The sequence below is a fragment of the Carcharhinus amblyrhynchos genome, chromosome 6, assembly GCF_965287045.1.
Source record: "Carcharhinus amblyrhynchos chromosome 6, sCarAmb.v2.hapA, whole genome shotgun sequence".
In the NCBI taxonomy this organism is placed as follows: Eukaryota; Metazoa; Chordata; class Chondrichthyes; order Carcharhiniformes; family Carcharhinidae; genus Carcharhinus; species Carcharhinus amblyrhynchos.
In genome coordinates, this window is record NC_137329.1 from 107,544,390 (window position 1) to 107,562,154 (window position 17,765).

The window sequence follows — 17,765 nt, forward strand, 5'->3', positions numbered from 1 at the left end:
CCTATGTCCTCTGGCTCCACACACAAATTATACTGCAGTCCTTAATGGGCTGACTTTTTCCCTGGTTATCCTTTTACCCTTAATGTCCTTGTAAAACAACTTAGAATTTTCCATTATTCTACTTACCAGCCTTCTTTCACTATACTTTAAGAGTTATTTTGTAACTTGTGTTACCCTTAAAAACCTGTGTACATCTCTGATAATATATTTAGGATGAAGGTGTATTGTATTACAGGCAATCCTTTCATGTTTAATAAATGTTTTATTCTTTTGTTAAAAGTTAACTGGCAGCCCTGTGACTCTGTTCATCCGCGTCTCTAAACAAAAAATAAAAGTTACCATCTATTGAGCCAGGGCTTCTTTCTGGAACCTGACTGTCCAGCAATAATATCAGCTAGCATTGTAACCATTCAAATAAGCCTCCCAACATTGCACAGTAGGAAACGCAATGCAACATTGATAGAGGTAGAAGAGGATTGCGGCAAGGTTTCGCATCGACATGTAACATTACTTTGGCCTTCTCGCAATATTTTCTGATTCCCATCACCAAATTGTTTAGTGGGAGTGGAAAACCTCGGCACATGTAAAATCTCCTTAAAAAAAGTCAATTAAATTAGTTAGACACGACTTATCCTTCACAAATCCACACACAAGTTAAAACTTGTGAACCGTTCTGTCACTCTGACCCTAAAGACAGATTCTACTAACTTCACTACAGCTGAAATTCAATTCACGGATTTGTGTTAAAATAGTTTCTCTTCCCTACCCTGTTTAAAGCAAATGAGCTATCCCCCTGGATTTATTTTTAGTTTCCCTATCCCCACTCTTCTTTGTGGCAGTTACTGTCTCCGGGTCTTCTTTTCTCCCACCCGTCTAGGCAGTGTTCACTGTCTCCAGGTCCCCTATGTCTGCCATTTCCTCACTGCTGATTACCATTTCAGCAATAATCTGGGCACAGTTATACTTTAGCCATTCTCTTTTATGAGATATAACTTTGATTTAATGTGATAATATAAAATGGTTTAGTGAATCAGAAACTTGTTTTACATTTGTCCTAATGGTTTATTTCAGCTTGCTTAGATAAGTCACTTCTGTCACATTCTGAAAATCTCTCCAACTTGCCCAAAGGTGGGTCATTGGTGCCTATTTACTGAACCATTTATGCAGTGATTCCTTAATGCAGGTAGGGTGCATGACAGGGTAGGCTCCAAGCCTACCAGCTGGAATAGGGACTGAACACCACGCATTAATCTGATCCTTGTGCTAAATGTCTAGCTAATCAAACTAATTGTCCCCTCTTAACATGTGACTGTCACTAAGAAACCTAATAAGAAATTCAAAAGAAACTTCTTGACCCAGAGATTGGTGAGAATGTGAAACTTATTACCATAGGGGCTGCTGTAGTGAACAGTATAAATGCCATTAAGGGGAAGGTTGACAAACATATAAGCAAGAAGGGAATACATGGTTATGATGCTAGGATTTAGGTTGGAAAAGATGGGAGAAAGTCCTAGTGGAGCATAAACACTGACATTGTCTTGTTGGGCCAAATGGTCTGTTTCTGTGTTGTATATCCTGTGCTGTCCTGTGTAATCCTTTAGATGACCTTCTTTCTACAGATGAACATTTAAGGCAATGTCTTCTCTCTCTCACTGTGGGATCAGTTTTTCCTGATAAATTGTACTTTGTTCTTTCTGCAGAAAGGGGGAGTTGTAAAGCTATACATGGACGGTTGCTGCAAGACTTGTAAGTGAACAAGGCTGCGTATTGTGCTTGTTTGGCTTTGGTTTTGGATAGCTGTGGTAAAATCCTGAATTGCTGGGAAAATGAAGGAGTAAAAAAAGCATGTAGTGTTTGAATCAGTTTGAACAGCAACCCGTCAATGTCTTAAACAACAGTTGTGAACATTTTGTTGCACTGCTTATTTGGGCTGCAGTATGATAAATACAGGCTTCTGACATGGTTAATTTATTCTGGAGTATAACTGTTCAGTAAAGAAAAGAGGAACAATTTATCACAATATTCTTTTGAAGTGCAATTTGGGAATATTATTCAGTGTCGACAAGGAAAGGAGATACATCATCTCAATTCTGTTTGAAAATATGAAGTCTTTTGGCAGAATTCTGAAAAGGTAATTATAATGTTCAAGTATTTTTACTTTGCTAATAGGTTTAAGCATTCTGACCAAGCTCAGTGCAGGCAAGAGCAATGCATACAATATCAAATTTATTGCAACCAGTTAGATTCCAACTTTCAATAACTTTTGGTGGCTCATGATTTCTGTCACCTCTTAATATTTGGTAATTCCTTAATTCATTATTTTACTTCTGTTTGTTTATCTTCTGAATTTATTTCACTTTTCATAGTTTTTTTGTTTTTCTTTCAAGCACTTCAATACCTTTTATAGTTTTTTAAAGATATTTTTGGGGTAGACCTACCTCTCAACTGTGCCATTTTAGAACAAAGATCAAAGAAAACAACAGGCCCTTCGGCCCTCCAAACCTGCACCGACCACGCGGCCCGTGTGAACTTAAACTTCCTACTCTTCCGGGGACCATACCTCTCTATTCCCACCCTATTCATGTATTTGTCCAGATGCCCCTTAAAACTCACTATCGTATCTGCTTCCACTACTTCTCTCGGCAGTGAATTCCAGACACCCACCACCCTCTGTGCAAAAAACTTGCCTTACATCTCCTTTACGCCTTTCCCCTCTCAGTTTAAACCTATATCCCTTAGTCATTGACTCTTCTGCCCTGGGAAAAAGCTTCTGTCTATCCTATTCCTGGGTAGGAAGTTAAAGTTGCCATCTTTGCAGATGCTGCCTTCCCTTTTGAGGGCAACAGCTGACCGGTGGCAATATAACCTGAGGATCACCACACCTCAGGCGGCGGGCAAGGTTGAGAAGGCAGACCTTCATGAATAACCTCAGCTGATACATGAGTTGAACCCACACTTTTGCTATCTCTCTCTGAATCATGAATCAGCCGTCCAGCTAACTGAGTGAACTGGACACTAATTCCAAGTTGAATTGACATGCAAGACCTCTCAAGCTGGTATATCAGCTTCTTTGCCTGATATACAGTTGAATACCTACCTGAACTGGTTTGAAAGATTATACTTTGAGAGATATGGTTGTAGCAATGTTAATGACCTTCCAAATTCAACAAAACATATTGGGGTTAGCATTCTGAAACCCGAGGAGAGAAGAGGTATAATTTGGAGAGGGATCTAATTCTGTCTCTTTTTACCCCACCTGAATTATGGCCTAAGTTATGGGAACAGATACATAAATATGAGAGTTCCAAGCATCTGTACTATCAAATGCTTCAATGAGAGAAGAGTTACTATTTAAATGGACAGTTTTAATGTGATAGTCAGTTGCAATAGAGAAACAACATAAATTCAAAATGAATAAATCAAAATTAAAAACAAATCCCTGTGGCTCTGCTGGCCCCCAAGTTTAATCCCTTTAAAGCAAGTTCAAACTTAAAGGTATGCAACAAAAATTATTTTCTTAATTAGGAAAAAAATGGCAGAAGATATAGTTGACTCATGTGCTTGCTAATATAGGGATATTATAGATGGAATAAGGCATCTGGGGTAGAGGAGAAGAACACAAGAATCAAAGGAATAAACAATCAGGGGAGGCAGTAGCAATGTGGAATTATCACTGGACTAGCAATCTAGATTCCCAGGGTTATGCTCTGGAGACCTAGGTTCGAATCCCACCATGGCAAATAGTGAAATCAATAAAAATCTGGAATTAAAAGTCTAATGATAGCCATGAAACTATTGACTATTATTGTAAAAACCCATCTGGTTCACTAATGTCCTTTACCATCCTTACCTGATCTGGCCTACATATGATGCCAGATCTACAGCAATGTGTTTGACTCGCAAGTGCCCTTTGAAATGGAGGGCAGTCAAGGATGGGCAATAAATGCTGGCTCAACCAGCAACACCCACATCCTGTGAAAATGAATAAATAAAATAAAACTTTAAAAAGTAATGAAGGTTCTGTTTTTCTTCTGTTTTAATTTTCTGTTTTGGATTTGCTACATTTTTATGTTTTGGTTTCCTCATATTTTCCATAATTTCTTACAATGCTGTATTCTTAATTTTATTTTCCTACCCTCTTCATATGTCCTTTACATTCCTTTTCCAATTAAGGAAAAACCAAATCTTAGGCTTACAAAAAATTGACGCATAAAGATCATAATATCGCACTGAATTTCACTTGAGACATATATCTTAACATACAATAAAATATTAAGCACAATAATAATAATGTATTGGCTTGCACACTGTAGCTTGATCAGTTTCCTTTAATGTTCCTTAAATGCTACAAGTTTGCATGCTTCAAAGTGATGATAACTAGGTAAATTGAACGTACCATACAATTTATTTGTACTAATTGTGAGCTGAAAAAGGGCGCGAAAAGTCTTAGAATTTTATGGTTTTCTCAGAGCAGCAGTGGCGAAGATAAAAATCTGTTGCTGCCTTTATTCTGTTTATGTGTTAGGACTTAGGTTATTGATAGTTAAAGCTTGTGAATTAAGTAACCTTCAAAGCAGCATCAGTTGGCCTTGAGATAGGTATGCCACATAACATAAAATAACACTTAGAAGCTATGCTATTATTCAGCGCAAAGAAAACCATAAAGTTAAAAGCAAGAATGGAGGACACCTGAAAATCTCGAAGTCTGCCAGCATCTATTAGGAGAGAAGGAGCGTCAACGCTTTGAGTCCTTTGACTTTTATAGCAGCACAGTGGCACCGTGGTTATCCTGCAACTTCAGAGCGCCAGGGGCCCGGGTTCGACTTGAGTTACTGTCTGTGTGGAGTCTGCGCATTCTCCCCGTGCCTGCATGGGCTTCCTCCGGGTGCTCCGGTTTCCTCCCACAGTCCAAAGATATGCTGCTTAGATGGATTAGCCATGCTAAATTCTTCCTCGGTGTACCTGAACAGGTGTCGGAATGTGACGACTGGGGAATGGTAATAGTAACTTCATTGCAGTGTTAATATAAGCTTCCTATTACACTAATAAAGAAAATTAAGTTCTTTGTCCATTCGTCAGTTCTGACGAAGAGTCAAAGAACTCGAAGCATTAACTCTGTTTCTATCCTGATAGATGCTGGCAGACCTGTTGAGTTTTTCTGCCGTCCTGTGTTCTTGTTGCAGATTCCAGCCTCCGCAGTACTTTGCTAATCTTAAAATTGAGAGTTGGACCTTTTATTGTAGCATTTAAGGCGAGTTTAAACTAAAATGATCACACCCACAAAGGGCTACAGCGTGCAGCCCAATGTATTTTGAATCTTCAATATTCACAGTACAACATAAGTGTATTCTGACGGAAATTCTTTCTAAAGGAACCAGTTCATAGGAACACAAAAACTGTTATACTTCAGAATTATGTATATTTAAACCAATGTGGCTGCAGAGAATGCACCTAAATCCCAATCGCCTGCTTACATGTGATTCATTAGCGTTATTTTTGATTCATAAATATGCCATCACTGACTAAAAGCATGTGCACTTGAATGGCCTTTCAAGTTCAACACCAGCTTGTATTCATACGCCTTTGTGACATAAACATATTCTTATATACCAGCTTGATTTAATGCATGCAGATGTGTAATATTTCATTGTAATATATACTGTTAATATTAAACTGATATTGATAATTCTGCCAGGTTCTGGATTGGGTTTATTACCTTTTACCATTAGTCCAGTAGTCCCAACTGGTAGTACTAACTGTGACACAGGTACTATTCCCATTATGTATTTTCTTTATAATTTCAGTATTTTTCAACAACAAAATGTAAAATAAATCTATGGTATGTGAAATGCATGGTATAATAATTATTCACAACAAGCAATGAATAGGTTTTATGTGTTATGTAGGATTATATAGCACTTACAGCTCAGCAGCAGGCTATTCAGACCAACTGTTCTCTACCAGTTACGATTTACATAAGCCCTCTCCCACTCTAATTATCTCTTCCTACCTAGCCACCATATCCCTCCATCCTTCTCCCTCATCTATCCAACGACCCTCTGCTTAAATGCATCAAACTGTGTGCTTCAGCAAATCCATGTGGCAGTGTGTTTCGCATTCATATCACACTCAGAGAAATGCCTCTGAAATTCCTTGTTTAATCTATTAATAGTTGACTTATATTTAGATCCCTTGTTATGGTCTCATTAACTGGGGAATACTTCTTCCACATCCACCCTATGAACTTTTTTTTTATTTTAAAGACCTGTTTTAAGTCTCCTCAAAGCCTTCTTTTTTCCAGACAAGAAGTCCCTGTTCAGTCTCTCCTCTCAATTCTGGTAACTTTCTTGTAAATCTTTTATGTCGTTTTGCCAATACCTCAAAATCTTTTTTGTCGTTGGAGAGAAGGACTGCAGACAATGCACCAAGTACGGCCTAACAGGGTTGCATATAATTTTAATATAGAATCCCTACAGTGCAGAAGGAGGCCATTTGGCCCATCACCTGCACCAGCAACAATCCTGCCCAGGCTCTATCCCCCTAAATCCTGCCAATCCCCCTGAAACAAGATCTGACACAAAGGATCAATTTTACATGGCCAATCAACTAACCTGCACACCTTTGGAGTGTGGGAGGAAACCCATGCAGACACTGGGAGATCATGCAAACTCCACACAGTCACACAATTGAACCCAGGTCCCTGGTGCTGTGAAGCAGCAGTAGTAACCACTATGCCACCGTGCCGCCCTAGTATTAACTCCCTTTTTTCGTATTCTATTCATCTTACTAAAATGAACTTTTATATATTGAATTTCATTTACAATTTATCAGCCAGCAAGTCTTAGTGTTTCTCTATTTTGGTGGCATTTTCCATTTTTCACCATATCTCCTCAACTTGGTATAATTTGAAAATTTCAACAACACATCTCCAGTTTCTGAGTCTAATTCATTGATATGCCTGTGGACAGTTGTGGTTCCAACACTGATCCCTACAAGGCACCACCTAAACTTTCAGTCAATCTAAGAAACTTCTCTTAACTCCTATCATCTGACTTCCTCTTTTATTGCCATCCTTAAATCTATTTTGCAACCAAATCCCTGAGTCCGCATGCCCTTACCTTTACCATGAGCCTCTTTTAAAAGTGTCTACATGTGTTAGGGACAGCAGGGATTTATCCTGACAGCACTTAAACATAAAGGATTGCCTCAGTAGAGCGTAAACTGAATGGAGAACTCCTCATGTTTGAAATAGAGCTTGACTGATTTTTTTATGCAATTAAATTCATGGGTGGAATGTCAGACAAGTTCTGCCAGCCTCTCAACCTAATTTACCTCCATGAGTTCTGCAACACATAGATTAAGAAAAGAGTCAACATAATTGCCTTGTAGCATTGTACTTGTCAATTGTTATTTTTTAATGACCATTCTTTCAACTAGAGTGCTCCCTTGTTTACCCTTCTATAACTCACTTGGAGGAAGGGCACCCATGCACGAGAGGGTGTTCCTCCTCAAATCACTTCACCAGTTTACAAGTTCTCCCCATGTCTGCGTGGGTTTCCGCTGGGTGCTCCCATTCCCTCCCACATTCTGAAAGACATGCTGGTTAGGTGCATTGACCCGAACAGGCACCGGACGGTGGCGACTAGGGGAATTTCACAGTAACTTCATTGCAGCGTTAATGTAAGCCTTACTTGTGACTAATCAATAAATAAAATTTAAACTTTAAGCAACAATAATCATTACATGGAGGCTATGATGGAAGTGGAATTCTATTTTGCTTTATTGTCTGAATTGTATTTTTTTAATGAAATTTAAGATCACTGAATTTCTGGACCACTATTTCAATGAGTGACTGGTTAATTTTTGTATCAGGTTGATTGTGTTGATTCCTCGAAATGTAAATTAAATAGATTTTCAGGAATGTCTTGGAAGGCAGTGCACGAGTAATCTGAGATGTGGCGAATGCTAAATGTGATCGCTTGGGCGAAATAGGTGACGTTTGACCTATGGTACCCAAAACATACCAGTATGAAATTACAGTGTTTTTTATAACTGTTGCCACATAAGTGAGTCTCTATTAGACAAAGCAGCAAACTGAAAATCGACTTGATTCCAATTGTTTTAGTTTTTGTTTTACTGCGTGCATTAAAGTTAAGTAAATAACAACAAAGCTTTTTTTTGCATAATTGGTCTTGGGGCGGCACCGCTGCCTCGTAGCACAGGGACTCTGGTTCAATTCCTGGCTTGGGCCACTGTTTGTGTGGAGTCTGGATGATCTCCCCATAACCACGTGGGTTTCCTCTGAATGCTCTGGTTTTCTCCCACAGTCTGAAAGATGCGCTCGTTAAAGCATTGGCCATGTTAAATTCTCCCTCTGTGTACCCAAACAGGTGTCAGAGTGTGGTGACTAGGAGATTTTCACAGTAACTTCATTGCAGTATTAATGTAAGCCTACTTGTGACATTAATGACCAAACTTTAGTTAATGTAAACATTTGGGGCGGCACGGTAGCACAGTAGTTAGCACTGCTGCTTCACAGCTCCAGGGACCTGGGTTTGATTCGCAGCTTGGGTCACTGTCTGTGTGGAGATTGCACATTCTCCTCGTGACTGGGTGGGTTTCCTTCCACAGTCCGAAGATGTGTGGTTAGGTTGATTGGCCATGCTAAAAATTGCACTTAGTGTCCTGTGATGCGTAGGTTAGAGGGATTGGTGGGTAAATATGTAGGGATATGGGGATTGGGTCATGGGTGGGATTGTGGTCGGTGCAGACTCGAGAGGCCGAATGGCCTCTTTCTGTACTGCAGGGTTTCTATGATTCTTTCTATTATTTGCCTGCAATGTTGGATTAATACGTTTTGCAAATATTCCAGACTGATTGTTGCATCCATTTATTGACAGGCAAAGAAGACACAAGACCTTGTCGGAAGATGGATGTTAAAATGATCATAAGAAAAGATGACTGCCGCACCACTGATGCTGTACGTGAAATTTCAACTCTTATTTCCAGTTGTGCCATTACTGTTTGAAATAGAAATGTAGCTATGCAGTAAACAGCTGTTAGCAGTATTCCATTCAATCCCACAAGCTCTTTCACCAAAAGCACAAAGAGTTGTAGAAACCAGCCATCATAGCCTGACCCAGCTCATGGTACTATTTCTCAGTGCCACCTCGGAGTGTATGTGATAAATATTTTGGAATGTTAAATGCCAACATACTGCCAAGGAGGTTTTTTTTATAGTATCCCTACAATGCAAAAGGACGCCATTTGATCTATCGGGCCTGCACCCACCATAATCCCACCTGGGCCCTGTCCCTGTAACCCACCTTCTAGACACTTAGACATTAAAGGGCAGTTTATTATGGCCAATCAACCTAACCTGCACATCATTGGAGTGTGACAGGAAACTGGAGCACCCCGAGGAAACCCACACAGACGTGGGAAGAAAGTGCAAACTCCACACGGTCACCCAAGGCCGGAATTGAAACCGAGTCCCCGGTGCTGTGAGACAGCAGTGCTAACCATTGTAACCACTTAGTGACTTGGAATATTTACAGAAACCAAAAAAGAAAACAAAATCAGTTTTACCTGAGGGAAAATTGCATCCTGTGAATTAAATATGAACCATTCTTCATGATTCTTAATTCTTTCCAGGTTATTGTGGCTTCTTGTGATGGTAAGTGCCCATCTGCAATGATCTTCAACACTAATATTAACAGCTATGCAAGGTTCTGCAAATGCTGCAGGGAAGTTGAACTCACAGAGCAGACCGTGTCACTTTTCTGTGCTGGAAATGCTACTTGGATTGACTTTACGTTTCAAGAGCCAACAGACTGTTCCTGTCAGTGGAACTAAACACTTCTTATTATGAGTTATTTTTACTATTACGAAACGGCCTAGAAATTGATTGATGTCCACCTAAAAATAATGGCGGTCTAACTTTTGATATAATGGGCAACTCACATGTGCACATTTTGCATTGGGAATACACTGATGGGTGGTTAGTGGTGAAGGAAGAGAAAAGGTGCCTCGGACCTGTGCTTGCAACAGGCATTGGTCTTGTTGCACATGCATTTGCAAGTAAGTCCTGTTTCAGATCCCTGACTTAAATTTCCCTGCCTCTAATGCCAGCAGCTTTCTGGAAAACATGTGCCCCAAAAAAGACCATTGGAGACTGCCAGCAAAAAGATAAGGTTTTTTTCTAAAAAGATCTTGCTTGAATTTTGAACCAGCGGGAGAAGGAGCTCCATTTAGCTCCATAGCAGTGCCAAAATGCCCCTAATGTTTGCTGTCCCCTCTCACACGACCCAATATTTGAGTTCCTTTCACCACCGGGCTACCTGCTGCTACCCAGCAGGTATCTGCGGATCATCAGTCTCACATTAATTGAACCCAATATTGGGTGTGCTTTAGGTCCACCCGTTCCAGCACAGGAAGCATTCTGGCGTGAACCAATTTCTAGGCCAATGAATCTTCAAAATTCACATTTCTGAACATTACCTACATGTCTGCAGTTGTTTTGTTAAACGCTTTACACTAAATACTTGTAAATTTTACGATGAATTAATTTTTTTGTGAAAACTTGTCACCAGTGAAAGCGATGTAAGGTTATTTAATCAAATAAAATTTGTATTCAGCTCTTTTAGATTTTAGTAAATGCAAGATATTCTACTTCACAATGTTTTGAGTATATAATAAACATTCTTGTTTTGTACTACAAACATGAGTAAAAATTTTACTTCTGTGTTTCTTGCTTTGCTCTGAATATATTGTATATTATAAGTAGTTGCAATTGTTTATCCTTCTGATCATTTAGGCCAGACAGTTAACTTGTATAGCCTGTCGACAACAGTATATTGTTTATAAATTGTTGCCATTATGAATTGTAAATTTATAGTCCAGCGCAATTTATTTTCTAAACTTATATTCGCACAATTACTTGTTCCTTGCTGAAAACTGGAAAATTGCAATAAATGATTGTGGCTTCTAACCATTCGTGGTTAATGTGAATTGACATGTTGTAAAATAAGCACTTTGCAAACTGAACATCACACAAGTACTGGGCTCCTCCATGCTTCTTGCCATTCACTGCAGTCTTTGCGCAGGCCTGCCAATACACCAAGCATTTAATTATGCACACCCATCAGCCTGAAGTCCTCAGAACTCATGCATTGATCAGCTTCCACTCTTTAAAGGAGAGCTATCTATTCCCAAGAGCTAGCGGCAATTGAAGCACTGACAGCTCTTTAGCCCTCTGAGTTCCACTTCTGCACTGCAGATGGCACAGACACCGACTTCCCTGAAAGGATATATGGTGTTGAGAATCTCTAGAGCCAGTACAACAAAACCTGGTGAGGGGGGTGCAATTGGTGTAGATAGGGTGTTTCTACAGGAGTAATTCTTGTCATGGGGAGCATCTTCCTTCCATGTAGACATCCCAACTAGGGGGGGGGGGGGTACCCTCTTAAGCCCACATGTTTTACAGGGTGATCTCATGATGCAGTGGGCAGGCGGCTTATTGGCTGTTGGTAAAATGCCAGTGGTAGCGGGAAATTTCTATTAAATTGCCCTTAATTGACCAGTTAAGGATCTTAATTAACCTTTCAGTGGAAAGGCCTCCCTTCACTTTACCTGCACTGTAAATATTCCATGATATACAGAAGATTGTGGTCCATGGTATTCTACCCCCTGCCTTTGCTTGCAATTTTATGCCTAGAGGGCTGTAAAGTTTTGCAGATCCTACCGCTAAGCTATCCTCAGAAATACACATATTTTTCAGTATCTGAGTTGGTGGACTTTGTTGTAAGATTGAGTGGCAGTAACTCTTCATCACCATTAACTTCTTGTTTATCCAGTTCATTCTTTTCCATCACTACCTGATCAGGTTGGAGTTAGGTAACTGAAAGGAGAAAGACAAAGCAGTAAGGATATGATCCGAGAGGAGGGAAAGCAGGTGGCACATGTTGTAAAGCAGAAGAGATTATGGGATGAAGAGGAAGTAAGGTGTGAAAAGGTGGATTAGCTCTGATGATTGCAGCCCTGCTGCTGTCCACAGCCTCAATCATGGTCTCTCCAATAATGGCAAATACCATCCCTTCCATATGACTAATGACACACAGCCATGCCTGTGTCCTGTTGATTAGGTGCTGCCATGTCTGCTTATGCAGCACTTTTTCATGCAGGAGAGAGATAGGGATGCATGTCAGTGTGTGCGATGTATGGGAGTGAAGTGGTTGTCTGGATTGAATTGTTGGCAGTGTGCACACGCTTTAAGATGTGAATGTGAAGCTTGCAGCAATGCTGAGTGTGTGAGGGTGAGGTGAAGGGACAAATGATGGTAAGAATCATGATTGACAGATATAGTAGGCATGAGTATTAGGGCTGTGATGAATTGAACAATTTCTGAGGCTAGTGGTTCAGCTGTTAGGATATGGCATTTGAAGATGGCTGCACTGACTTTGACTACCTATGTTTACTGAAATTCTTGTGACGCAACATCCAATTACTCAGGGCATGATTACTCATTGAGTGCAACAGCAATATGATCCCACTGTCTTCACATTTTCTGTTTTGAGAGTTTCCTGATCCTGTATGGATTGTGGACATCTCGCTTCCTCTCCAGCTCCTGCACAAAGGGTCAAAATGCAGCAACTGAGAACCTTGAAGTATGCTTTCTGTACTATTACACCATTAGTCATTCTTCTTGCGGGTTAGATATTCTTTCACAACCACTTCACAGGATCCCAATAGTGCAGAAGGAGGCTTTTTGGCCCATCAAGTTTGCACCAATGCTCTGTCAGAGTACCTTACCCAGGTCCCATCCCCATATCCCCATGTATTTACCCCACTAATCTACACATTGTTTGACACTAAGGAGTAATTTAGCATGACCAATCCACCTAATCTGCACATCATTGGACTGTAGGAGGAAACTGGAGCACCTGGAGGAAATACACAGACATGAGGAGAACATGCAAATTCCATACAGTCACCCAAGACCAGAATTGAACCTGGGTCCCTGGCGCCTTCAGCAGGTATGCACCTCCTGTTGTGGTGGTGCAGGCTGATTTTACAGTGCAGACTGGCTTTAAAGTGGTGCTAGCTTTCCATGAGTCTGCAGAGGCATGCACCCACTCCACTGTACATTTAGTGCCTGCGTACAACCACAACCATTTAAGTACAATCATCCGACGTGACAGTCAAAACTTAATTACAGATCATGATCCCCATGCTTCTTGGGCACTATCCAAATTCGCCCTGAGATGTCTTCAGAAGCATTGGCATTGAATAGGAAAACATTCAGGGGGATGTTGCTGATGTGACAGTGATGTACAAGACCTTTTCCACATAGTTAATTATGAACAGTATAAATAACCAAACATTACACTCCTACACTTTCCTCTTATTAAAGTTGATGAATTTAAAATGAACATAGTCCTTTTGGAACACTAAACTTTTTTATAAATATAAAGAACTTCTCATATCCAGCTTGCCTATGTGGTAGTTACGCTGGAAGTTACTGAAATCTTGTATTAATGGCAAGCAGCAATATTGAAATATAGTAATTTCAGGAAACAGTGGAATGTGTCAGTTATATATTAACTGTTTTGTGGCAACATTTGAAAGGATATTTGAACCGAGTAGATACTTCAGTTGCATTAGCCAAGTGCAACAGCGAAATAAATAGGAAAACAGTTGGATGATTTGGTGTGCATAATGTGCAGGTGTTAAAGTGCGAGGGCATTTTGCAGGATATTTTTCTTCAGAATAGACTTGAAGCTGTCAAATTTATCAACCCCCTGCTTTGCCTCTCCCTCTCCATTTTAAATTCATCAATTCATCCCCCGCCCCCCACTTTGTAAAGGTCGTTTCCCCCAACAACAGACTCTGGTGACTTTAATTCTTTAATTCGTCTTTGGATTCTGCCTCAAGTAAAAAACATACCTCAGCCCAAAAATCCATCCCTCCCATCCTCCCTCTCCAAACATTGAATTAAAAGAACAACTCCTTCCTGGTTCAAGTCTTTCTTCAAAAGAACCATAAAACAGACAGCAAACTTTAGATTATTTTCTCTTGAATAAAATTCTGAGTCCTGAATTAAAATCCAGATGAAGGCTTTCTTTCTTTTCTCAGCTAGGCTGTTGCAATCATTCCAGCATTGGTTGATAACTGTAAGACAACTAAAGTGGCACTCATCTCCCCAGCTCATTCCTTTCGAACCACCTTGCACACATTGAGATGGAACCTTGGACCTGCTAAGTGGAGGCATAGAGTACAAAAGCAAGGAAAGTATACTCAATATTTCTTAAGCATTGTTTAAATCCAGCTAGAATATTACGTCCAATTCAAGGAACCACACTTTAGGCAGATATCAAGATATCAGAAAGGATGCAGAAGGTATTTATAAAACATTATCAAGATAAAAGGCTTCAGTTACATGAAGAGACTAAACAAGCTGGTGTTATTTTAGTGCAAAGTAGATTATGAAGAAATTTCATAGAGTTATTCATAATCATGAAGGTTTTGATGAAATAAAAATGGAAGAACTCTTTCCCATGCATGAAATGTTGATCGTCATGATATGGTGATGCCAGCGCTGGACTGGGGTAAACACAGTAGGAAGTCTCACAACACCAGGTTAAAGTCCAACATGTTTATTTGGTAGCAAACGCCACTAGCTTTTGGGGCTCTGCCCCTTCGTCAGGTGAGTGGAGAATGGGTTTGTGATCAGAACTCCCCACTTTAACTTGGTGTTGTGAGACTTCTTACTGTGAAATGTTGGTAACCAGGGAACACAAGGCCAAATTCAATAACAACTTTCAAAAGGAAAGATTTTCCATGCAACCCACTGCATGTCTCATCGTTCCAGAGTACATCCGCCATTGGCTTGTGTCGGGATCTCCTGGTTCTGCTGGTGACAGCGGGGTTTTCTGTTGAATGCATTGCTCGCCACTGGAAAACCCATGCTGGGGAAGCGCCTTCAGCAGGACCGGAAGATCCCAGTAACATGAACGGCTGGAAAATTCTGGCCTTGAAGTGGAGAAATGTGTTTGGCAGTGGTGAAAGAATTAGCATAGACGTGGGCTGAAGGCCTCCTCTGAGCTGTATCGTGCTTTGATAGACTTTTGATCTTGGTATGCATCAAGACCCCAGATCATCAGTTTCTGCTTCCCTGGGTGGTCTTGTGTGTAGTGGGTAGCATCCTGATCTTTGAGCCAGAAGCTCTGGATGTGAGTCTCACAGAAGGTGTGCTAATAGCATGGGTTGACTGTTCACCTGCAAACCATTCGAATATGCCTATGCCAAGTGGTAAGGGCACAGCAGCCTCATGGTCAACCAGAACCCCATGGCTGGTAGCTGTAATGCAACATCCACTCCCTGTTAGATGGCTCCCCATGTTAGAAAACTCCATATGCAATTTCTTGCCACATGCTGTATTCTGTTGTATTCTGTGGCAAGCGTCCTCCTCGTTTTGAGGAACTGCCAGAAGAAGTTTCCACTTCCAGCAAATCGACATGCAAGTGTTTTCCCAGCTGAAAAAAGAAAATTGAACAAACTTGGCAAGAACTCAGTTCAGCAATTTCCTCTGGGTGCTCCGGTTTCCCCACTTATTTCAAAGATGTGCAGGTTAGGTGGATTGACCATTCTAAATTTCACTTTCATGTCCCAAGAGGTTAGGTGGATTAGCCATTGTAAATGCATGGGGTTATGGGGATGCTCATTTGGTGAGTCAGCGCAGGCTCGATGGGCCAAATGGCTTTGTAAGGATTCTATTGATCCTATGTCTCTACGGATTTCAGGGCCAATTAGAATCAGAGAATCTCTATAGTACAGAAGGAAGCCATTTGGCGTATCAAGTCTGCAGCGAAAGAGCATTCCACCCAAACCTTATTCTCATAATGCCACATACTTAGCCCACCAATCCCCCTAACTGCACATTGTGGGACACTAAGGGGCAATTTAGCACAGCCAATCCATCGAACCAGCACATCTTTGGACTGTGGGAGGAAACCAGAGCGCCCAGAGGAAACCCAGGCAGACAGGGGGAGAACTCTGTGCAGTCAGTGACCCAAGGCTGGAAATGAACCCGGGTGGCTGATGCTGTGAGGCAGCAGTGCTAACCACTGTGTTCCCCCTCCTCCTTAATATGGATCACACACCCGAACACTAGACTAAACAGGATCCAAAAAGCCTGTTGAATTTGTAGGGCAGAATTCAAGGACTTACATAATGGGCATTTAAAATTCTGGTGGTGTTTGCACACAGTAGGTATATGACAGGAATAGAATGGAAAGCACTGATCACACTGTGGGAACGGTGACTGAATGGACACGCGCTGTTTTGGGAGCAGGGTTTTTCCAAGCAATAACAAAGGAGCTAGTTGAGGCCTTTTCTTGGTTTTGTTGGTGTTGCAGATACAGCCTGAGAAAGTGGCTGCAGCCAATTTCCTGGATGCTCTCTCTCTCCCCCTAGGCTGCTGTCGATCAAGGGCAGCTTGAGCCCTCCCCCCCCGCCCCGCCCCCAGGGCTGTCAGCAGCCAAACTCTCCATGGCAACACCATCCTTGCGGAACAGAGAGTGAGGGGAGGCAGCGCACAATTCAGACTGAGAGAGCAAGGTGGCGGGGTGTGGGGAGGGGGAGGTTGCCTGCATTGGAAAAAGTTCGCCTGGCGCCAACAAGACAAAACTCCTCAAGCAGTAAGCGAATGCAGGAAAACAAGAAGGGAGTGAGGAAAACGCGGTAAATTCAAGAGAACAAAGTCAAACTCCGGGTGAAGTGCAGGTCATTCGACTTCCTCATCCATCCCTCCAGCTCGGAAGCTCATCAAAAGTCTCAAGATCCATAATGAAAGCTGGTTGAAAGGTACGACTTAGATCTGCGAACAGTTGCAAGAAAAATAATGCACCTCCTCCCCTTTGTCAATGCCCACTTTCTGACTGTTGTTCAATAAAATGACCAAATGTGGAGCAGCAGTGAGCTGCATTTTTCAAATTTATGCGTTACTTTAGGTATAAAGTTGCTTTGGATATAAAACTACTGACTTTTCAGCATGATCTTAAAGTGAATGCACATTAAACCTGTTTTAAAAGCACCTGCCATGTCTGTTGGGACTTTGGGAGCATTCTAAACCTTTCTCCAGTAAATTCATGTGCCCAGTTTACTGAACTCTCTTAGCCCATTCTATTTAAAGTGCTGGATGAAGTTATTTTACTCACCTGTGTAATTCCGGTCAGTGCTTTGCCTTGAGTTGAAGAAGTGACATTTCCGGCCATAGGTACTGTAAGGGGGCTGCCAGCAGGGCAGTGGTGGTTTCAGACCAACAGTAATTATTGGATGTAAATATGAATACCTGAAATCATTTGGGAATAAAAGGGGAGCAGGTGAAAATGCTCCCTCTTTCTTAGGCACAGTTTTTAGCACTGCTGCCTCACAGTACCAGCAACCCAGGTTCAATTCCCAGCTCGGGCCACTGTCTGTGTGCAGTCTGCACATTCTCCCCATATCTTTGTGGGTTTCCTCCGGGTGCTTAAGTTTCCTCCCACAGTCCAAAAGATATGCTGGTTGGGTGCATTGGCCATGTTAAAATTCTCTCCCAGTGTACCCGAACAGGCACTGGAATGGTGAGTGGGGGATTTTCACAGTAACTTCATTGCAATGTTAATGTAAGCCTACTTGCGACACTAATAAATAAACTTTAACTAAACTGGGCAGCATGTTGGCACAGGGGTTAGCACTGCTGCCTCACAGCATCGGGGACTTGGGTT

General features: G+C 41.3%; 2 protein-coding genes across 2 annotated transcripts in view; both read left to right on the forward strand.

Moving 5' to 3' along the window:
* otogl (otogelin-like) overlaps window positions 1-10,150 on the forward strand; it is a 161,984-nt gene extending 151,834 nt beyond the window's left edge. Inside the window, exons 51-53 of the mRNA XM_080191498.1 lie at window positions 1,701-1,746; window positions 8,901-8,980; window positions 9,655-10,150. Coding sequence (XP_080047624.1) covers window positions 1,701-1,746; window positions 8,901-8,980; window positions 9,655-9,855 — 327 coding nt within the window. The 3' untranslated portion in view covers window positions 9,856-10,150. The remainder of the gene's footprint in view (window positions 1-1,700; window positions 1,747-8,900; window positions 8,981-9,654) is intronic.
* Window positions 10,151-16,694: 6,544 nt separating this feature from the next.
* Window positions 16,695-17,765, forward strand: part of ptprq (protein tyrosine phosphatase receptor type Q) — a 171,285-nt gene continuing 170,214 nt past the window's right edge. Inside the window, exon 1 of the mRNA XM_080191499.1 lies at window positions 16,695-16,863. The gene's annotated coding sequence lies outside the window, so the exon portion shown is untranslated. The remainder of the gene's footprint in view (window positions 16,864-17,765) is intronic.